Source organism: Phyllostomus discolor, chromosome 5, assembly GCF_004126475.2.
Source record: "Phyllostomus discolor isolate MPI-MPIP mPhyDis1 chromosome 5, mPhyDis1.pri.v3, whole genome shotgun sequence".
Taxonomy (NCBI): domain Eukaryota; kingdom Metazoa; phylum Chordata; class Mammalia; order Chiroptera; family Phyllostomidae; genus Phyllostomus; species Phyllostomus discolor.
Genome location: NC_040907.2, coordinates 17,405,219 through 17,428,815, shown reverse-complemented (window position 1 = coordinate 17,428,815; position 23,597 = coordinate 17,405,219). Strand labels below are relative to the sequence as shown.

The following is a 23,597-nucleotide window of genomic DNA, read 5'->3' as shown; positions in this document are numbered from 1 at the left end:
AAACAGCTGATTCTCTTGGTTCTTGGGCTGTTGCTCTTGGTGACAGGAAATCTTCTTCCCCAAGCTGCTAGCTTCCTGTTTTATTTTTATTCTTAGCAGATCAGAATGTCCATAACAAGGAGCAGTCTGTTCAAAGGGGTTCTACTCCTTCTTGGAGGCTGAAGGGCTTTTTAAAAAACGTTGGTCTGGTAGTATGTTGGTTCGCTTTTAAGATCTATGGTATTTAGCTTGGTGTAAGCATTTTGTATCCACAATCAACTTTTGGTGATGAACTGGTGTTATAAGATTTGATGTAAGTAAACCTCTGTTTTGCTTTTTTTGTTGCTTAAGAAGAATTTGGAATATTGGGGACTTGGGTGTGTTACCTTAATGTTTCACCTCTTTTGTCTGAAGCGAATCTGCCATTTCCCCTAGCACGAAAATCACTAGATGTTTTGGATGTCTTTAGTTTCACAAGATAGGGAAACAGGACCACAGCCCAGTGTGCCTTGGCTGGAGTCATAGCCATTTTGTTGAGACTAAAACCCGTCCCTATCCTTGTAAAGCTAGGAATTTGTTAATTAACTCTAAAACAATAGCTCAGCGTGAACCTGAAGTGCTGGGGGATTTCCTGGGGGAAAGGTTCAGCTGACAGGAGAAGAAACAGTAACTAGAAGGTTTCCGGATCTGCTCCAGACACTTCCTGCTGTCTCAAGAGCCTTTTGGCCCAGGTGTGTTGGACCGGATGGGAGGGAGAAAGGGAGCTGTTGGGCAGAAGAGAAAGGACTAAGGAATCTTAAAGCACGGTTTGCTCAGCGTCATGTTTGACATTGAACATGTAAAATTTTCCTTGATATTCTTTCTGTCAATTTACAGACTAAACTTTAGTAGTGTTAATGGATACTGGCAGCTAGTATTTAGTCGTATATTAACAGTCATTCATTAGGGAAGAACTGGAGAAGTTACGTCCTCATGTAGATTAGTGGAATCACTATTAGTCATTGTGGAAATCATCAGATGACAGAAGCTCTTTTTTGATCCTTGTAATTGATCATCTGGAATCCGCTCTGTCCTGCTATGGACTCCCCAAGGACAGGATCTGTAACATCTAGAATCTGCTGAATGGGCTGTTTTCTGAACATGCCTCCTTGCCTCTGGAGATTCTTGTTGGTTGAAGCATTGTTGTTATTTTAAGGTTTTTAGGTTTTTTATGCTGCTGTGGTACCTTAGCCAGCACTCTCCAGTTCAGAATTTCTAAACTTATCTAGCAAGCCTTCTATTAGCAAACCTTAAAAGGGGGGCAGGGGAGAATAGAGGATGGGTCTTAAAAAAGAGAGAACAAAAGAGAAGATTTTTTTTAAAAGCTGTTTTAGATCATATCAAGACAAAAGAGAAAGAGACTCACACAGCCCTGTGTGCCTGGAATTTGTGGTTGAGTAATACTTTCCTGTTATTTCTTTTTTAGGTTGTTTTTCATCATTTAGAACATTGCCTGAAGCAGGTCCACCATGCCGTTAGTAACGAGGAACATCGAGCCAAGGCACCTGTGCCGTCAGACGTTGCCTAGCGTTAGAAGCGAGGAGCTGGAATGCGTGACCAACATCAGCCTGGCAAATGTCATCCGACAGCTGGGCAGCCTGAGTGAGTGCCGCAGAGAGCCTGTGCTTTGCCCTCAGGGGTCGTTGGTGCTCTTTATTTAGTTTCCCTCTCCTCCCGTGTTCCTATTTCTCCCCCATCTGCCTTCCCTAGGTAATGCAAAAATGCATCCCACTTCCCTTTCCCCAAAGAGAGACTCCTTTTTGGTACAGATTCTTCCCCTCAACCTTGTCTTCATCTGCTACCACCCTCTAGGCTCCCTCCACCTCCCTCTCCACCTGCTTCAGAAGAAATCTGTGGGAAGGGTGGCAGGAAGGGCTGCAGCAGAAACTGCAGATGGAATGACAGAGCAGAATTCTCTGTGTGTAAAGTGGGAGGTTCACAGAACAGTATCTTGGGTTAGGGAATGTGTCTGTAATTGCACGAGCTGTTCGATGTAGCCTGACTTTTGTTGAAGCCTCAAATGTGCCAATAGGCTTTATCTACCCGACATTCCACACCCCCTCCCCTTTCTTCCCAAAGAGGAGTAAAGCAAACATGCACTCAGAGAGATTCTGGCAGACTTGTCTACCATGGTACACATTTAATTGTGCTGCAAGCCCCCAGGTCCAAGTTCAGGGTACAAATTACTTCTGCAGTCTCTGAGGTATTGGGAGTTTTGCAAGCTGCGTGAGCACACAGTGACACAAATTGTAGCTGTAGCCATTCTCTAGGAGGAAGATGGGGGAGTAGCCCAGTCTGTTTTGGAGCTGAGGGAAAGCCAGCTTAACTGTAATTTATTTTTTAATTGGCAAGAATGAATGAGACTGTGTTGGGTGGGGTACATGCATGTGGTTTGGATTTCATTCTGAATCAAGCTGAATTTGTTTGCCTGAAGTTGAGGTATGGGGAGGACAGATGCTTGGATAGGCTGTGCATTTATCTAGTGCCACTCCAGCTCCCCATAAGAACTTCCGTCAAAATGCCATTTTAGTGATCTTTTTTCGCAAAGGCATCTTCGTGTGAATTATTTCAGACATTCACCCCTGCTGTCGCATCACTGCCCTTAGTGAAGGCAGTGGAATATCAAGAAAGCCTGCATTCCCCCAGATGGTAATAGGCCCTGCCTTTAAAATGGGGGCCTGAGGAGACAGAGCTCAGTGACCAGATGATATACGGGGTCCAAGATTCCTAAGCCTTCACCCAGCTCAGAGACCATCTTGGTTGATCTGGGGCTTAGGGAAACCTGGAGGGGTGTCATGAAGAAATGAAACCCTGTCGATGCCTGTCTTACACAAAGGAACATTGACAGCAGTACAACAGCAGTGCGGCTGACAAGGAAGCACATGAAGGCTGCAGAGAGCCTCACTGCTTCTTAAAAGCATCATTTCTGCTTCTGTCACCCTGAGAAGGCCAAATGGGTGGAAGTCAATCACACACTGGTTCCTTCTCCATAAGACAAAGGACAGCTAGCTAATGATGCTTCTTATTCTCACTCAGCAGGAGTTATGCTCTCTCTCAGGTGTTTTTTTCAGGATAGTGGTGATGGATGCCATTCTCACTCTTCCACTTGTGATCAGACCACTTCCATCTGAAGGAAGCTGATCTGAGGGCCAGGGTCAGCTTGTGCCTACAGAAACAAGATTTCTTTACATCCTGCAGCTGACCAACCCTTTATTCATCCTATAAACATGTACTGAACGTATTTTATGTGCCAAATGCTGAGGGATACAGCCATAATAAGAAATGGTATTTCTGCCCCTGGCTGGGTAGCTCTGTTGGTTAGTTGGTTAAAGCATTGTCTGGATACACTAAGGTTGCAGGTTTGATCCCTGGTCAGGGCACATACAAGAAGCAACCAATAAATGCATAAATAAGTGGAACAACAAACCGATCTCTCTCTCTCTCCCTCCCTCCCTCCCTCCCTCTCTCTCTCTCTCTCTCTCTCTCTCTCTCCCTTTTCCTCCCTCTTTTTTCCTTTCCCTCTCCTTCCCTTCCTCTCTCCCTAAGATCAAGAAATTAAAAAAAGAAAGAAAAAAAAAGAAATGATCTGTGCTTTCCAGCAGCTTATAATCTACCAGAAGAGACAGAAATAAACAGTTCCTCAGGGGAGAATGGGCAGAGGGTGAGATGGGAACTCATATTTGGTAATTGCCTACCTTATGCCAGGCTTAAATAGGATCTTGGCATAACGTATTTCATTTAATCCTCAATAATTCTGTGAGGGTAGGTGGTAGTATTCCCATTTTTCAGATGAAGAAATGAAGGCTCAAAAAAATAAGTAACTGGCCTAAAGAGACAACAGCCAGTGAGAGGCAGGTCAGACTTCCTAAGGATTTCTCATCTCAGTCCTCTTCCGTCTCTGTCAGTAGGGCCCTGGTTCAGGCCTTTGTTGACTCTCTCCTAATCTATTACCCTAGCCTCCCTCTGGCCTTCCTTTCTCTGATCAACCCCCTTAAATCTAGAAATCTAAATATCTTAAAAATCCTAAACCTGTACCCCTGCCACAATGGTCTGCCCAAAACACAAATCTCACTTTCTATTTTTATGACTCTGAATTGTTTGAATTTTTAAAAGTTAAGACTGTGCTTACTTTTGTCATTTAAAAAGTGTTTTTAAACTAAGAGTGCAAATGTTAGTAACTATCTCCCCTGTTCATTATGGAATTATTTAAGCTTCTTGGTCTGGCATTCAAGACCCTTCAAGACCGGCCTTCCTTTCCAGCCTCATTTTCTGCAATATGCCTTCTTCCATTTTATAGTCTTTAAAAAGACTTTTTTAAAAGGAAAAAAGAGAGGGGAGGAAAAGGGAAGAAGAAAGAATGAATTATCAGCTACATGAGATTCCTCTCAGCGCATACTCTCATGCCTCCACGCAGGGCCCTTGCTGTTCCCCCTGCCTGGAGAGCCCTTGCCATCCTTATAGCTGATCTTTAAGGCCCAGCTTAGGGATTTTCTCCTTAAAATTGTACTGAGTGTTCCTCTGAGCTCCTGTTACATTCGTATATTATTACTTCCCATGTTATATTGAAAATTATCTATATCTCTTAAAAGTTCTTTGAAGGCAGAAATCGTGTATTGTTGGAGTTCAGTAAATGTTTGTGAATGTCATACCTGTATTCCCTTCAGCATTTCATGCTGTTGGTGCACAGCGAACACAGAAGAGGAAGGAATGAATACTGTTTATAGGGAGTGGGAGCCCAGGTGCGAATAAGGAAGGTCATGGCAGGCCGCATAGAAAAGGTTACATTTGAACCAGGTTTTGAAAGATGCTAGGGTTTCATCTAGCAGAGAGGGGCACAGGAATGGGCTCACATGTGCTTCGAGGTCATGGTCTTGGCCTCATGCACTGTACTGGAACCACAAGTGCTCGGGCTAGTAAAGAAAGTGTGATTATGGAATGGATAAAGCGCAAAACTGAAAATTCCACAGCTGTGGATTGCTTCGTGATAGCATATCCAGAATTCTTATTTTCCCTTAGTGCAGTGAGATTGGTATTTCACATACTAGGTTGCCATATCTTAGCAATAAAGGCACAGCCAGTCAGCAAACACTGTTAACCACCTAGGTGAGTGGGACCCCCACAAGGGTCATTAAGAAATCATGCTCTGATATTGGGTTTTCTAACCATGTGTAGTGGGCCATGACATGGTGTGCGTGTGTGTGTGTGTGTGTGCACATGCGTGTGTGCACGTGGGGGGGGAGGGGCATGCTCCAAGGCTCCTACTCAGACTTCAACAAGAGAGCTTCACCTTTTTTAAATCAGTTTCACCTGTTCTAGTTCAACATAAGATTTTGTTTGAAGAGTTCTACTGCAAAGGGAAAAAAAATTGATTACTGCTTCCAAAATCTTTTGCAAAGTGTGGTATCTATTATGAATGTCCTGATGTCATAGTGGATCCATCTTGTAACCTGAATGAGTGAAATTTAACTCAGAACAAGGCACTCTGGTTTTCTCCTGAGGTCAGACTAATTTTTAATACTTGAAGAATAGGGACTATCAAATTACTGACTGGAATTGTATTTAAAATTTCCTCTAAGCATACAACTTGGGATATTTAGTTAATTCCCACTTTTAAAAGTCATTTGATATGGTTGAGCAATATAAGGAAGAATCTCATTGTAACAGCTTACATTTTTAGTTCATTTAATCTTAACAGCAACTCGGTGAGGTAGATTCAGTCATCCTTGTTTTACCGATGAGGAAACTGAAGCTGAGAGGTTGTGATTTGCTGAAGAGCACACAAGTGTAAATAGAAAAAACTGAGACTTAAATCTATATTTTGAAGTCCATGGCTTCTCCATGTATCATCTTGTAGTTCTAAGTATGCCTAGGGCACGGTACAATGTGATGGTGGGGAAACCTTCACACCACTCCACTTTCTCTTTCCAATAGCATTCTCCATGTTACTGTTTTTATACGTTGGGTTTCTTTGTGAGATTTTTATCTTGAAAATCCCTGTGCCATAGTAAGTCTCTACTTCCACTGTCACTTCTCCCTTCCCCGAGCAGCAGGAAATTCTGGGTGCTCTCTTGGTGACCTAAAGGTAAATTAATTTGGGTTTTTCTTTTCCTCCAGAACAGCTATATGGGCAACAGATATTTTTGAGCCTGGTTTATTTTCCACAAGTAATGTTGCATGTTTCTCTGCTTTAACCTTACACTCATAGTTTTCTGTTACCTGGACGAGCATGGTGCAATGTGGTTTTTACAGGAACTTTGCCATATTATGGACAGAGATCAGGTAGGATCCTCAGCCTGACCAGTAGAAGTGCAGCTTGTTAGCCAATTTGAGTCCTTTGAGCCCAGGAGCTTCCCATGGTTGTTTCAGTAACAAAACCATTCAGCGTACAAAGACTTGCTCCTTTCCTTGAATAGGAACTCCTTATTGACGAAATGTACCAGCAGTTCAAAATATGTAGTTGATTGGTCTTATCCTTACTCTCAGGTGACACTAGGAAGGTGAGCTGCAGTTCGCCTGAGATGGCGGGGTTTTGGCCTTTTGGACTAATTTTTGTCAAGTGTGGATTAAGCATAAAAGAAGTTTAGAAGCTAAAAACCAGAGCCCACGTTAAATAGTTCTCAAAGAAATTATCTTTTGGTTGAGCACAGTCACTTAAGCCTACCTTCACCGTGCAAGTAAAAAACTCAGATGGTATGTTTGTATGAACCACTTTTCATTCCTAGCAAGAATGTGCTTTGTGGCTTGGAATGACAATATGAAGGTAGCATCAAATTGCTATTATGTTTCTTTGGCTGCAAATTCTCCTTACATTCCAGGGTTGAAAATACAGAAATCTACGGAACTCTTCTTTTCCTTAAAAAAAAAAAAAAAAAAAAAAAAGACATTGTGGAAAGAGAGCACTGGTATGTTGTTTTTCAGGGAGGTTTAGCTTCTCTTTTTCCCTGAGATGTAGATTTGAAGGACTATAGAGCAAGACTTCCAAAGTTGTAGCTTATAAAACATAAAATAAGCTTTTCACTCCTTAGAAGAAGTTGTAAGTCTTTGCTGTGAGTTGCTCATAAGTTAGTTTGAGGCTCCTTGAAGATAGCATTACTCATCATGGTTGTTCAATATACTTTTAAGGCTTCACTGAGGGTATAATTTCTTATTTTTCATGTTAATTGTAGACAGCTAGAAGGTCCTTCTAACTACCAATCTGTTTTCCAGAACCATTTTACAAGGTGCTTTTACAGAGTAGCAAGGGGCTTAGGGCTATAGGTAAACGTGTAGACATATTATCTCCCCTTCCAGGATTCATTTTTTTGTATTACACCTTCCTGTGCAGCCTGCTTTGAGGTTTCTGACTGCTCAGAAACAGAGTTTGCCAAGAAGACCCTTAGTTATAGGACATGTGCAGTGTCCATGTTCTGGAGGATCTGTCCCCGCCTCCGAGACCAAGCACCTGCATATAACCCAACCCATCTTGAGGTGGGGCGTGGGGAGGGGTGGGCAATATGATCTTTAATAGCCAGTTTTTTGACCATTTATGTCACTTTTATCCACTAATGACTTGGTTTCTCTCTTCTTTCAGGTAAATATGCAGAGGATATTTTTGGAGAGCTCTTTACTCAGGCAAATACCTTCGCCTCTCGGGTAAGCTCCCTTGCTGAGAGGGTTGACCGCCTACAAGTTAAAGTCACTCAGCTGGATCCCAAGGAAGAAGAAGGTAAGGAAGCTGAGCTCAGCATTTGCAGGCTCTGTTGAACAGTTGCTTAGAATTTTTTTCCTGATTTATAAAGAAAAGTGAGGGGAAAAATCGCAGAAACCTATGGAGTTCTGCTTTGAAATGACACCAGTCTGGGTGGGGCAGAGAAACCTTTTTAGCTCTGCCACACTCCCACACACTCCCTCTCCCATTCCCCCAATTCCCTTTCTCAAATCCCCCTTCCCCCAGTCTTACTTTGCTACCATAAAAGTACTTGGAAGATTCATTTCTCCTCAGGAGAGGCCTGGGCGATCTGGCCACATAGTAAACCTTTGTGTTGCCTCATTTTTGCTCGGTCGTGAAATGGCTGGGCTGCTGACAGCCTTGTGGGGCTTCCCCAGAGGCCGAGAAAAAAACCTGGCTGCAGACAGCCGCAGCCAAGAAACGGAGCAGCTGAGGCCTCTCCGGCTGGTGTGACTCAGTGCTTGCTCCGAAAGCCTGCCGTCCACTTTCTGATGCCTCCCCTCCCCTCTCAGTGTCGCTGCAGGGAATCAACACCCGGAAGGCCTTCCGAAGCTCTACCACGCAAGACCAGAAGCTTTTTGACAGAAACTCTCTCCCAGTGCCTGTGTTGGAAACATACAACACCTGCGATGCCCCTCCACCTCTCAACAACCTTACCCCTTACAGGTAACCTGGCTAGCTCCTCCCTTTTTTTGGCCTGTGGTTAAAATATTAGATTGTCTTTTTATTTAAAGATATTGTTTTCATCAGAGAATTGTATCAAAAAGCTTATTACCTACCCCAGAGTTGCTTGTGGCAGTGGAAGCTAACATTTACCACATAAACATTGTGACCTGTTATTGTCAGGTTTCTGAAATTCATAGTAAATGTAATATATTTTGAAAGTTTGCTGTAGTATTGCATGCTGCAGAGTTTAATTTGGTGTGGCCAGGTCCATCTTGGATTCCATCCAAGGAATTTACTTATTACAGAACCAAAAGGACTTTGTTATAAGACAGTCCTGTAGCATGCATCCCAGGGGCAACATTCGAGCAAGGCTCCCACTTACCCGGAAACCACTAGATTACCAGATGTTTGGGCGCGTTAGTGGGGCCAGCCTTGTGGACTGGCTGCTCTGGGCCCTGTGGGTCCTTCCAGAGCTTAAGGAGTGACTGGCATTCTTCCAAATGAGTATTGTTCACTTTCTGAACATCCTTTCAGCATTCCCCTCTGAAAGGACCTATACTGCTGGCTGGATGTTAAAAAAAGAAGGTAGCCTTATAGACACCTTCAAGCCTTTCCCCTCTCATGGTCTGGTAGTGTTACCATCCTGCAAATAACCACCAAGCAGGGGCAGAAAGCAAATATTTATCTTGCTTGCATCCATAAATATCTTTGGAATGGGTAAAAAGTAATTACAGATAACTGAAGGCAGGTATCTTCTGTGATACATGGGTATACAGCAAAGTAGAGCTTATGGGGGGAGATTCAAGGACACGCACCCGATCCGGAGAGCCTGGGATGGGAGCATGGTGGCTTCTCACCCAGATACCGAGAACGTCTATGGCATCTCTCCTATATTATTATTGTGTAAAACTGTGTCTCTTGGCTTTCGAAGGGGCTAGCTGGCATAGTTGGACAGAGATTTGACTCTGCAGCCTTTATCGTTTGCTTGCTTTCGGGCAGAGGAGTTGTGGGGCAGAAGGGAGCACACACTTGATTAATACTGAAGGGAGTGTGGTAGGGTGCTGTAGGGTAGGATGAGCAAGTGATATAAAACAGGTTTGTTTTTTAGGTAATGGTGTTTTCCTTTTTAACTTTCTCCTTTCAGTTATCTGAATTTTGCCTAACAGAAATGAGAAAAGGTGTAGCTAAATCAACAAGATTTAATATAAAAATCATTAGTGTTTGATTTGGACCTGCTTTCTGTGTGTTGTGATAGGATTGGAAGCCAGGGCATAGAATTGCCTTTCTAATTCTTTGAGTTCAGAATAGTATTAAAATAAATGTCCACCCCTAAGCATATGCTTTCTCAAAAGTGAAAGAGACTGGTGCCAAAGTGCAGGATTCTAACCAGTATGATCGAGTCTAAAAGGTAACTCCTACCCTAACACTCAGTAACTCACTCTATTCTGTCACAGCCACTAAAAGATGGTAATTAAATCTTGTGGCTTGTCCATCTAAAACATCTGGCCATCTTCTCAATGGGGCCCCCTAGTGGTTGGGGAGCTGGGGGCAGGTGCTGAGCTATGCTAGAAGAGAACAAGAAGGTGGAGTGCTGTGGTTATCCCTTTTCAGAGGAATAACAGCTGCCCACTTATATACATTGATGTGTATATATGTATACATGTGTACAAATGTGAACCTACGCGTGTGCACAGGTTTCAGGTGGGTGGGAAGCCACAAATGCTTTCTAAAGGGTCCAGGGAAATTGGTGCGAGGGAAGAGAACCAATGGCAGAAACCCCCTCTGATGTGCCAGGGTATCCAGATATCCTCAGGAAGATGGCTGTAGCCATGCAGATCATTAGAAATAATCAGGATTCCCTGTTGCTGTAGCCCATTCTTTGTCCTGACCATGCATATTCCTCTACCAGGAATTGAAAGTAAGGCTAAGGTTCTTTAAAACCCAGATAAATACAGAGGTGGCATTCAAGAGGCATTGGAATGCTGGTATGGGAGAGGAAGTGTGCAATCAATTTGAATGACTTCTTGATTCCTTAGTGTAAAAACTGCTAACTGGTAGGTATTTGGAATATTGGATTTGGTTAGGAGCTCATCTGTCTACTGACAGCTACTTATCTTCATTTCTATCCCAGGGACGATGGGAAAGAGGCACTCAAATTCTACACAGACCCTTCGTACTTCTTTGATCTTTGGAAGGAGAAGATGCTGCAGGACACCAAGGATATCATGAAAGAGAAGAGAAAGCATAGGGTGAGGGGAAAGGGGCCTCTGTTCTACACATCAGTAGGCACGATTGTGGAGGGGGGATAAAAAGGAAGCCAGTCTTATGTGAAGTAATCATTCCAAGTGGTTGCTTGCTTGGATGCCAGGTGAAACTCTTTAAAAAAAAAATGTGTCCACTCCAAGCACAACCAAGATGAAAGTATAAATCACACCAAAAATGTGTTTGTTCCCCCCAGCGCTATTAACAATTGAGTATATTCAGGCTGAGTTTTAGAAATTGACTTTTCTATTCACCATTTATTTCTCTTGCAATTTGCACCTGGCTCTGCTGGACATTCAAGCTAGGCTGGTCCCTTCCCTGCCAGTTTTGCAGCTCATTTCTCAGAGATCAGCACAAGGCTGTACAGTGTTTGATTTGCAACAGGAGCACTTAACACCTTCACTACTGGTGGGTGGGGCAGGGGAGGGACATAGGCCTAGTTTCAGGAGATGCTCCTCTCCCCTTGGACCCCCAGTGATGTATATAAGCATATATGACCTACCAGTTACAACCTCACAATCCCATTAGCATGGCTGACAGGAGGCCCAAGAGAGTGCCAGGGGCTAGTCAGCCACACAGGCTGAAGAATCCCTCCTTGACTGTTTTGTTTTGTTTTAACTATTTCTTTATACCTGCCTCAGATACCTACAGCTATCATTACTTCTCATTTCTCTTGACTAACGTTAGTGGCAGAGTCAGTAACAAGGAGCTATTTACTAACTTCCTAACAATTAGAGCTGCTCAAAAACATGAATGAGTTACGCAAAAAGGTAGTGAGTTTCTCATCACTAGAGGTGTTTGAGCCCAGAAGGTAGTTTGGATTAAGTGACTTCTGTGTCACTCGAAACCCAGTAAATTCTGTAGTTACTATATGTTGTCTAGGCAAGTCATCTGGGGCGGGGGGTGCATCCGTGAGGGTGGGTGGAATTTAGAGAACTTTGGAAAATGTTTTACAAAGGATGTTCTATTTCTTTTCATCATAGAAAGAAAAGAAGGATAATCCAAATAGAGGGAACGTAAACCCACGTAAAATCAAGACACGTAAGGAAGAGTGGGAGAAGATGAAGATGGGACAAGAATTTGTGGAATCCAAAGAAAAGCTGGGGCCTTCGGGGTAGGTGATGCTTCTGTTCTGTCGGTGGCAGTCTTTGAAGGGGCTGGAAAACGCCAGTCGGACTGCTGTGGTGGGACGCCTTTCACAGCTCCTGGTGTCTGGCTGTGTGGCTCCACTCGATACCACTGTTAATCAGCTACTTTGAAGTGCACCCATCTGGTGACTAAAATTTGGTAAATAAATCAAGGCTCCACAGTTTAAATGAGGTGACCGAAGTGGTCTGGAAAAGAGAGTTTGTGGCTTCTAGTCCCTGACTCTGCCAGACGATGGTTGTCCAAGGGCCTCAGAGGAAATACTGGAAAGGAAAGAAAAGCGGTCCTGGGAGCCCTTGGCCTCCAGAGCATTTGGCTTGAAAGTAGTGCCTGAGAGCCGGGCCTTCCACCGGAGTGGGGGACGGCCAGGCGGAGAATCCGTGCACATCTCTGAAGCAGCTTCTCCGTCAGCCTTTGCCCGTCTCGGGAGAGAGGCGGGCCGAGGGACTGGAAGCGGACCTCAAGGCAGTGTGGCAGAGGTCACTCAGCCGGCACTGAGGCCGTGTATCTCCACAGAGACATGGTGGGTGTCAGTCTGAGCCCATTTCCCAATACCAGGCCCCACTAGAGGTTTAAAAGGGCGGGGGATGGTTTTAAAACTCGGTTTGATGCTTATGCTAGTGTCCAACCTGTGTGACATCCACAGTCAAGTCACCACGACTGCTTGGTGGAGTGTCGTCCTGGCTTTTCCCCTAAATACATTGCCTCCTGACTGTCAGAGAACCGTGCCAGCTGGTGCCGGGTGTCTAGGAATGATGAAAGGAAAGAGTTGAGTTGTTCTTGCTTTTAGAAATAACTCTACCATGAAAATCTTGACTTTTAAAAATCTTGACACTTCTGACACTTGTTCTTCCTGGATTAAGAGGTTTGTTCTAAAGAGCGAGGAAGATGGCGAGAGGGAAAACGAGCCTTTCTCTCTACAGGGAATCGGCCCTGAGGGCGCCTCGGTTACCTTCGCCTCCCAGTGAAAGGGCCGTTTTGATTCTGTGGGGTCCCGTCCTGCTCAGGCAGGCCCTTGTCGTAGGTTTAGTGACTCCAAAGCCAGAAGCTTGCATATTTAGTATATGCCAACTATTTTGTGGGGTTGCTTTTTAAAAATTATTTTTAATTTTTTACATTTTTTATGGAATGGGGATGGTAAAAATAAGGACTTTGCCTCCCATTTCCCTGTTGTCAAAGAGATTTGGGATCGGGCTCCATGGCTGTCTGCCGGGTTGTGCTTGAGATGAACCTGTGAAGAGATGTGCCAGGCTCGCAGGGCCCCGGCCGTGGGGGTTTTCCGCATCAGTGCATCCTTCGATTCCGTTAGTTCCCTCCAACTCTCCTCTCCCTGGGGTCTATTTTAAACGCGTTCCTTAGAACCTCACAATGGTGGCAAGAAGGAGGTGGGGTGTGACAGGCCACATTTTGCTAGCTGCTGCTTGGCATTTGTTTGTTTGTTTGTTTTTGTTTATTTGGAAGTTTATTGTTCACCCAGAGCAAATTCATCCAGGGCCCAGTGCTCTGAGGGGCAGGTTTTCACGAGGCAAGCCCCAGCACCATGCCTTAGCACCCTGCTCTAATCAGCAGCTCATTACTGATACGAGTCCTGACACAGAGGCAGTGTCTGACTACCACACAGCACCTTGCACTCGTCCTCAGTTTGGTTTTGCGGTCAGATGCCTCCTTGGCCTTTGAGCACTCCGGAGGCTTGCCGGCCTCAGAACCAGGCTGTGCACCAGTCACGTGACTGTAGCTCACTAGCCTCACTAGCCTTGGGGCTTGGCTTAGCCCTTTGCCACCAGACAGACATTGGGATTTGGGGTTAGGCTACTCCTACCCAAAGGCTAACATTTGGGAGAGGAGTTAAAAGAACTGCTGGGTTTTTTTATTTTTGTTTTTAATCCTCACCTGGGGATATATTTATTCATTGGTTTTAGAGAGAGAGGCAGGGGGTGGGGGGGAGGAAAGAGAGAGAAACATCAATCAGTTGCCTGCCATACATTGCCTGACTGGTGACCAAACCTTCAACCCAGGGTAGTTATGTGCCCTAACTGGGATGGAGCCTGTGACCTTTTGGTGTACAGGATGATACTCCAGCCACTGAGCCACACCAGCCAGGGCAGAACTGCTGGGTTTTTGATGAAGCCAACACTGAGAAAGGATTAGCATAATTTTGGTAGTCTGGGCTGAATCCCATTCCTACAAATAATCCAGCAGAAATACCTGGGAGATGGTAACAATAGCATATTTAGTCTTAGTATAAAATTTTAGTATAACAAAAACTATGGGGAATATACTTACTTTATTTCCCCCTGATAGCTTTTGTACCAGATACATTTTTGAGGGGTCTCTTAAGAAAATGAGAACCCTGGCTGGTGTTGCTCAGTGGATTGAGTGCCGGGCTGCGAAGCAAAGGGTTGCCAGTTCGATTCCCAGTTAGGGCACATGCCTGGGTTGTGGACCAGCTCCCCAGTAGGGGGAGCACAGGAGGCAACCACACACTGATGTTTCTCACCCTTTCTTTCTCCCTCCTTTCCCCTCTCTAAAAATAATAAATAAAATCTTTAAAAGAAAAAGAAAAAAATGAAAGTATCACTGACCTTTTAAATGACAGTCTTCATGTTGGGTCCACTGTCAGGTACCCACCCACCTTGGTGTACCAGAATGGCAGCATCGGCTCTGTTGAAAATATGGATGCAAGCAACTACCCACCACCACCACTGTCAGACTCCACCTCTCCACCTTCTTCCTTCTCAGAAGACAGCTTGCCTCCGCCTCCCGTGGAATTCAGGTAAACGATGGTACCTTTCCATCTACTCTGGGTAGTTAAAAACTCAAGAACAAACCAGAGCTCCAGATCTAGGCCAGGACCACTAACATAATGTCAAGCAACTCTGTCTAGATAATAGAAATAATTAATATTTATCAAGTGTTTCTAAGGTGCCAGGCATTGTGCCAAATGGTATATATGTTACTAAATTCTCACAAGAGTCCTTTTGAGATAGGTACCCATTTTACAGATGAGTAAATGGCAAGACACAGAGAGTTCAGTGAACTTACCTGTGGCACAGAGCCAGTAAGAGGCAGAATCCGGGTGATTGGAAAGCAGCTCTGTGACTCCAGAGCCTGTGTTCTGTACTGCGAGCTACACCCGAAAAAATAGAAGTCACCAAACTAGTGTCTTGTATTTTACTTAGCTTTAACTCAGCACGAACTGAAGCGGTATAATTTACTATCCGTAAAATATTTATGACACCTTGTCCAATTATCTAGGAACCTAGCAGACAGTCACCTTTTTCTCCTGTTGCTCCTGGTTCATTTCCCTGTTGGATAGACTCTCCAGAAAGAATGAAACAAAGAGAAAGGAGAGATGAATTGAGAACCTGTTTATTTTGATATTTGTCAGTGTCCCTGGCAGGGGTACACAGGGAAAAGAGTTAGCAAGTGCTGGCCGGCAAGGGCCGTTAGGTGTGTTCGTATTTCGGTTTCCTCACAGTCACTTTTAACTTTCTGGTGCCAGGTACCCTGTTCTCCTTGGACACTGTTCTGTCAGAGGTTGGATATGTTGGGGACCCCTCAGCTGGAAACCCAAAGCAGTGCTCCACACATCCCTCCTACCCCCCAACCCATTTTTCTTGGCTCTTGAAACCACTAATCCCAAATCTCCTTCTGCCTCCCAAATCACTTCCTGCCGGTTTTTGTGTCAGATGCAGCTAAGGCTCAAAGGTCTGTGGAAAATTCCAAGATGGATGCTTTTCTAAGGAGCAGCTGTTAGTGCAGGGCAGATACAAATTTGGAAAAAGAAGCCCTCGGCCTCACACATGGCCTGAGACCTTGCAGCTGAGCATGCCTGACCCCGCAGAGGTGCACCGTAATCCTCTCAGCCCAGCTCAAGTCTGGTGGCACATCCATTTCCTGTCTCTGCTGACCTCAGACCCTCCATTCTTTCCCAGGTTTTTACACATGAACTCGGAAAATACCTTGCCTAAATCTGTACCCCGCTCAGGTTTGGTCAGCTTGGCTAGGGTTTCCTGCCCTTGTACGATCTAGTGAATGTTAATAGCCTGAGGAACAGAAGGTGGGTGGGTGGTGGCTCTACCTTGCATGTCTTCATATTCCCGGCTCCTGGATTAAACTGACTATTCCTGCCCTGACTGGTGTGGCTCAGTGGGTTGGACCAGACCAAAGGGTCACCGGGTCAGTTCCTGGTCAGGGCACATGCCTGGGTTGCAGGCAAGGTGCCTGCTTGGGACCTTGCGAGAGGCAAGTGATTAATGTGTCTCTCACACGTTGATGCTTTTCTCCCTCTTTCTCCCTCCCTTTCCCTCTCTCTAAAAATAAATAATTTCTTTTTTTAATTTGAAAGCCTAACTGTTCCTTTTAGAGGAAGGGTTAAGGAGAGGACCTTCTCTTAGAGAGCTGAAACCTAGGTGATGATCTTGACCAGCCCCTCTCTACTGCTTCAGGTAGTTGTTCTCAATTTCTGCTTAGACTCCTCTGCTGATGAGAAGCTCATTACCTTACAGGGCTGCCCATTTCATTGTTAGTCTGTTCTGACCATTTCCAGGTTATTCTTTCCATTCGATCGAAAATGAAATGATATAGTCAATCACAGTGAATTTAGGCTTGTAGATTAACTAACTTGCCTACAGGTGGATATTTGCATCCTGAAAGTAATGGTGGGCCTTTTTTTTTTTTTTCTTTTTAGCTACCCAGCAGACAACCAAAGGGGTTCTGGCTTAGCTGGACCCAAAAGATCCAGTTTGGTCAGCCCAAGCCATCCACCACCAGCTCCTCCTCTGGGCACTCCACCAGGCCCCAAGCCTGGCTTTGCTCCACCCTCTGCCCCTCCACCTCCACCTCCAATGATAAATGTCCCACCCCCACCGCCACTTGGAGAATTTAGATCCCCAGTGACCCCACCACCACCTTCACCACCCTCTTTCCCACCTCACCCTGATTTTGCTGCCCCTCCACCTCCTCCCCCGCCACCGGCAGCTGACTACCCAACCCTCACACCACTTCCCTCATCCCAACCAACAGGAGGGGCTCCTCCTCCTCCCCCTCCCCCCCCCTCCTCCTGGGCCACCTCCTCACCTTTGCTATGATCCAGATGGCCAGCCTGCTGCACCACCACTACCACTTTCTGATACACCCAAGTCCAAGTCCTCCTTGCCTCCTGTGAGTGATGCCCGCAGCGACTTGCTTTCAGCCATCCGTCAAGGTAAATCCCAGTGGTGGTCCGGGACCATGAAGCATTGTCTTTCTGCAACTGAGTGACTGGTTGGAGGGTGGGCGAGGGGTTCTGTTCCCTTCCCAGGGAATAGCTTTCATTGGAGGGAGAGAGGTGGGGACCTCAGGCCTCGGATCAGCCTGAAGAAAGACTTTACTCTAAAAATATGGGGATTTAGATTTTTTCCACCCTGGTTTAAAGTAAAGAATTCTTAACCTGGGATCTTTGAACTCCTTGAAAATTGTGCTTTGTGCCTGTTTGTGTCCATTTTGTGCCCCAGAGAAAAACAAGAATCACTGTCATAACAGGTACTTCTTCAGCTGAACCCAGTCCTTGTTGTTCACTTTTTTGCCTTTCATATCCTTCCTTTCTACTCGCTTTCCCTCTTTCCCACTCATTCCCTTCTCCCTATTTTTTCCCCAACCCTGTCCCTCCTCCGTCTCCTTTTCTCCCCTCCTTCCTCCTCTCATCATCCTCTGACCCTCATGGAGCATTTTTTTCTTTCTGTCAGAGTCCAGGCCGGGTACCGGGGGCTAGAGTGGCTTCCTGTTTGCGAGCCTCAGGGAATGAGAGCACTGTCTGAAGGGGACAGCCCGGGGCTCTGTGGGCGTCAGCGAGTCGGGCAGGCTGTGTGCCTGCTCAGGGGGCTGTGGTGGCCAGTCCCCACTCGGAGCCTCGTGAGGGCTGCCACCCTCACCAGCCCTAGTGCTGGAAACGGGGAAGGACGACAGGCTGTCTTTCAGTCGTACCTGTGGCACCAGGGCCACCATTTCATAAACCTTCATTTTTGTTTTTTCCTTCTTCCTCCTTTCCTGAGGATCCTTCTCTTTTGCTGTCCCTTCCCATGTTCTACCAGTCAGCGGCCATTCTCCCCCCTCTTAGCCCTGCATGGGTTCTGAGACTGACTCACCTTCTTCATAACCCTTCTCTCTCTCCCACTAGGCTTTCAGCTGCGCAAGGTTGAGGAACAGCAGGAGCAAGAGAAGCGGGATGTTGTGGGCAATGATGTGGCCACCATCTTGTCCCGTCGTATTGCTGTTGAGTACAGTGACTCAGAAGATGACTCCTCCGAGTTTGATGAGGACGACTGGTCGGATTAAGTCTTTCTGCCTGCTCCCACCTCTTTTCTTCCTACCTGCCTTCCTCGATGCCTACCCCAGCAGTCCCCTGGGGGGAAAGGGGAGGAAAAAAGAGAATATCAAGGGGCCAAAGCCTTCCCTGAAGCTACCAAAGATATATCCAAGTGCTTCCTCCAAATCAGCATGCATCTCCCACCTCCCATGGCCAGGCCCCACGGGGCCCTGAGGTGTTCCCTCTTCCCTTCAAGTGACTATTGCATATTGGAGAGAAGGGAAAACCCCAAAGCTGATCCTTTTGAGTAGGTTTGAAGTGGAGTTGGTGCCTTTCCCTAGGAGCCATTTTCAACTGTGGTCTCCTCCCAAAATCCTTGCCCTCAGCCACTTCGAATAATGCCAGTTACCTTCTGACCCTAAAGCCTGCATGGACACAGCTGGCCCCTTTCCCGTGCACTGAGAGGTCAGCGCAGGCTGCGTGCCCCGACAGCCAGACTGCCGCACCCTTCTGCCCCGGTCAGCAGGGGGAGGCTGCCTTTTGCTAGGCTGTTTGTGTGTCTGGATCCCCCTTATTCCAGGAGCCATCGTGCCCCTAAAGAAAGTCTCAACCCCTCTGCCCAGAAATGACACCTTTCTGAAGACTGAGGTGGCTGCCTCCCTCCCAGGCTGCCTCTCCTGAGTGTGGTGTTTGGGTGTCCTTTATATGCCCTTTTCTCACCGTCAGATGCCTCTGGACACTGTAGCCCAGTTATGACCTCTTAATACCTATGACCAAACTGGCCCTGACACACAGGGATCTGGGCCTCTGCTGGATGTCAGGAGCCGAGCTTAAGACTTGGGACTGCAGGGCGGGGAAGATGGGGGGACTACTCGGTCCTGCCTTTTTAATGATGCTAAAGTCTAGAGATGGGAACTGACTTGCTCAAGGTCACACAGTTGGATTGTGACAGGGCTAGAGCCCAGGGTTTCTGATTCCAAGTCACCTGTGCTTTCTGGGACCAAATAGTGGACACCTGCTGGAGCCTGGGCAGAGCAGCCTTGACTCTGTGCTGCTCCAGACCTCACCGTAGGTGGGGGTCCCGGCAGGAGGGCCCAGGGCCTGTGCCGGGCTCGTCAGTGCTTCTCAGACCCTTCTGTGTAGCCTCGGAAATCTTTGCTTCCTCTTTGCGACCACTAGCCACCCACATGGCCTTGGGAGCTGCCCCTCTGGGGAACTAGAGGTAGTGAGAGAAGGAAGGGGGTGGGCAGCTTTGACAGGTGCTGTTTTCAATTCCTCTGCAACTCCTCCCCCTTTTATTTCCCCAATTTAAGCGTAGGTTCTGCCAACTGTAGAAACTTCAGTCTCTCGAGCTGGCAACCACCGCAGGTAGCTGCCTGGGGGGCCTGGCAGCCGTGAGGAGGGCTGAAAAGCAGAGGGGCTCTGGGTCTTGTTTCCAGCTCCCCTCCTCACTACACACGGGAATGTTCCCTCCCTCCCCTTTTTTCCCAGAGCTAATACACAGGTGCTGTTATTCAGAAAAAACTGGTCAGCTTTGGCCGGCAGTGAGGCTTCTTCTCTTCTGCCCTAACTATTGTGCAGCCTCTTCTGCTGAAACCGGCTTCTCCTGGCTTCTCCTGCTTTCAGAGCCCTGAAACAAAGAGAAACAGGATCTGCCTCTACCCAGCACAGCAAATGGTTGTAGTAATTGCCAAAGCCTTCATAAACCCCTCCGGCTCGAGGAGAGTGTGTAATCACGGGTACTGCCGCTGTGCCCTGGCTGAACGCTCCCCCTCTGCCTTTTTCCCTTGAACTAGGGCCGAGACTGAGCGTGTAGGGCCAGCGTGCCCTCCTGTTGGGACTGCTCTGGAGTGTGCCCTCCTCCCTCTCCCCAGGTCAGGTGTCCCTGGCACGGGGCCAGCACCTGGCTCTGGTGCTGAGCATGCTGGGCTATGTGTGCCCCTCCCTCGCTTCCCACCTTGCACTTCGGAAGCTGAAGGTACATTTTTCAGAACCCTAAAATGGCCGTTGAAGGTGCCCCTGGCTGCAGCCCAGGAGGGGTTGGAGAGACAGGCAGAGGGCAGTGGTTCTCCCAAATAGGAGTCCTGGGGCCTGGCCAGGCCAGGGTTTGGGCCTAATGGCTTTGACTAAATCACCCCCACCCCCCTCCTTTCCGGAAAAAGGGGGAGCCAGTGCCATTCCTGACCTTGAAGGGGGCGGTGTTGGCCTGGCTTCTGGAATGGACAGTCCAGGATGGAAAGGTCTGGGGGCGGGGTGGGGGGGGCACTGCTTGCAGAAGGTAGGATTAGATCATTAGCTCAGTGACCTCCTAGGGTTTCGATGTGCTGTGTTCTCATCCTACAGCTGGTTTGGTAATGATCTGCAAGTCCCGGAGAGCAACAGCACAGCTCTGCCTGACGCTCTCATTAAAATCTATGCAGCCAAGCTCGGAGCTTTGTAGCAGCCGGCCTTGGGAAGCCTCCTCAGCTGGGGGGTGGGCTGGGGCCCAGTCAGCTGAGAGGCCCTCTGGGCTCTGCTTACGCATATGTGCAAATCCCCCCCCCCAAATGCTTCTTTAAACCTGGAGTCCTTTAAGATGATAAAGGACTCTATGCAGGTAATCATGTGTCTTTGGACTCTTGTAATTGTAGAATGCAAAGTTTAGTGATTATTTATACTGGGCCCGTAAGGACTCAAGCACTGAAGCCAACGAGCCACCTCCTTTCCTGGTCTGCTCAGCCCAGGGGACCCGCCCCCATTCCTATGGCCCTGGGGCCCAGCTTCCAACGGACAGGCCGTGTTAGGAGTGACTGGTGGCTTTGCCCCAGTTATGAGACGAGTACATTCCAAAGGAGCAGCCTCTGGGAGGGGGCAGGCCCTTGATCCCTTGGAAGCTCAGAGCAGCCACCCCAAGCTCCAGCTTGCCTCCGGAAGCTTGAGCGCCCTCAGAAACGACCCTGGCCAATGTCACCGCAGAGCTGAGGCGGTGTTGTCAGGGCTAATGTGAAATCTCTTCCCGTGGCGCCGATCCTCCGGCTCTGCAGCGCCAGCTTGGACAGACTGAGGTCTCTGTGGCTTTGGTGACCCTGCTTAAGCATTCCCATCGTGTCCTGGCTCTGCTCTCAGCATGCCTCCCACTGCAAACCCCTCACCTGACTCGAAGGCCTGGGGATGGGACAGTGCCCCAAAGCCAGGGGCTTGTGCTCAGGAGACGAGTCAGCCTTCCTAGGGGCATCAGGCTTTGAGCTCTACTGGGGTCCTGCTGACCTGGGGACCAGGTGTTGCTCAGAGACACACCTTGCCTCAGTGAGTGCTAGGGAACAATGTTATTAACTTTACTCAGTTAACTCACTTGAGAAACTAACCAGTTTTCACTTATTGTCTAGAATGATGTACATGTAGGAGAGTGAGCCATAATGCTCCCAAAGTGCCTTCTTTTCTCTGATATAAACATATTTGTAAGGACCTATTCCAGTGGATTCTTGGGTGTGTTTGCCACATCGAGGTGTTTGGGAGCGAGCACACATGTAGTGGGGACACAGTCTGAAAATGGGTCCCTTTTCCCCAAGGATGGAGAAGGAGCTTCAAGTGGGGATCTGAGCAGTGGGCTTCAGCCAAACCCCAAAGCGGCCCTTTCCCTTTGCCCTACTACTCAGGTCCTCAGAAGCATGTCCAGTTTTTTAAAGCCCTGTGGCTCCCAGCCTGGTCTCGCTTCCGAGCCAGGCTCATGTGCCTACCACATCAGCTCCCCAGTGACCCGAAGATTCCATGTAACTGTATACAAGCCAATATTTTAAATAATTTGATAAAATCTTTGTAGCCACTCAACCACCTCTGGTGTGTGTGTATTTTTTAAGATTTTATTTATTTATTTTTAGAGAGGGAAGGGAAGGAGAAACAGAGAAACATCAATGTGCGGTTGCTGGGGGCCGTGGCCTGCAACCCAGGAATGTGCCCTGACGGAATCGAACCTGCAATACTTTGGTTCGAAGCCCACGCACAATCCACTGAGCTATGCCAGCCAGGGCTGTGGTGTGTGTGTTTTTTAATGGGAGAAGTGATGAGAAGGGGGCCTGTTGCGAGTCACAGGTGGTGGCCAGAGCTCTAGAGGGAGGTCCAGTGTGGGCGGGCTCAGAAGGCCTCTGGGTGTGGATGGTGCACCCTATTCGGAAGGTGGGGATGAAGGCCAGAAGCCATTCTGATTTAGGAGGAAGCCCAAACTGAGGGACCTAGAGGCGCAGATCCCCAGACTCCCCTCTGCTGAGAGGAGTGTGCTGGGACCAGGAGAAGTGAGCTGCTGGGAACTCCTTGGGTCAGGCGGAATGCTGATGCTGCCTCCCAGCATCTGGCCAGCATCTTGTCTGCCTCTCAGACCCAAACAACTTCCCTTAAATAGAGCAATTTACAATGGAATCCAAGAAAAGGTTTAGGCTGCCCAAGCCCCTCTCCCAGGTAAGGGAGCTGGGTTTACATTCTGACCCCCAAAAATGACCTACCCAGGAAGCAACGGTTGTGTTTGTTCTGAGCACAGCTGCTGCGGGTAACTGTCCCTGGGGGTAATTTACAAAGAGACACCCAGTTCCGGGCCCAAGCAGAAGCAGTGAGGTGGTCCGGGAGAGGGGCGGGAGTGGGGTTGGTGACTGCTGGTCAGGTCTGTTCCGCGAGTCACCCACTGGCGTCCCAGGAGAGGGAGCAGAAGTTTTGAGTTGTCAGCAACTGCTGCGCCAGCCGCTCTGAGCTCATCGCTGGAGGTGGGGGTGCAGGGGAGGGGGCGCGGGAGCCAGCTCACCCCTGTGGAGCCCCTCGCTCCACCCTCCTGCTCAGGCCTGTGTTTAGTCAGCACTTGGCTTCCCAAGGCCGGTGACTGACAGGCAGCCAGACGCCCGCCCTGGGAGAGGACAAAATGGTGGTGTCTGGAGCCGCCCTTGCTGGGGAGCTGGAGGGAAGGAATGTGCTCTGGGAAGCGGGAGGCCTGCGCTTAGATTCTGGCTTCTCCACTTGGAGCTGTGACCCTATCCATGCAAGTGGCTTCCCCTCCTGGGCTAATCTTGAGAAGAATGAGCATTTCCTGAGTACTTACTACCTGTCCCAAACTGCACCCACTTTATTTCAGCCTTTTGAGGCAAGGGCCCCCCATTTTACACTTGAGAAAAACAGGTTCAAAGAGGTCAAGTGACCTTGCCTCCTAAGATCATGTACCTGGCCAGGAGCAGAGCCACAGTCGGACGTGGGTCTCCAGCCAGAACTAGTGCTCTGTTCACCATGCAACTGCACCAGCTTTCAGAAGCTCTCCATCCGGAATCATGGTCCTTGGTGTTGCAAGGGGCATAGTAAAGGTTATCCCTCCTTGTCTACCCACTTCCTGGTGCCCAGTTTTACAAGTAATGGTTCATTTAGCTTTCGATTTAAAATCAAGCGGTCTGTCTGGACTGAGGGCCTGGCCATTGTAGACCTTCGGAGTTGAAAGTACCCGAATCTTTCCCAAGGTATCTTTCCCTAGCCTGGGGCTTCCCACAGACACACCCTGCTTAG

At 47.7% G+C, this 23,597-nt stretch overlaps 1 protein-coding gene across 1 annotated transcript; it reads left to right on the top strand.

Annotated features, from left to right (window-relative positions):
- On the top strand, nt 1–21,893 carry WASF2 (WASP family member 2). Its single transcript, XM_036025579.1, is given in 10 exon segments — nt 1–292; nt 1,445–1,620; nt 7,589–7,723; nt 8,239–8,392; nt 10,524–10,641; nt 11,638–11,768; nt 14,421–14,573; nt 16,491–16,848; nt 16,850–17,006; nt 17,958–21,893. Coding segments are annotated over 9 exon segments (1,497 nt in total). The 5' UTR covers nt 1–292; nt 1,445–1,487; the 3' UTR covers nt 18,116–21,893.
- Nucleotides 21,894–23,597: the final 1,704 nt, after the last annotated feature.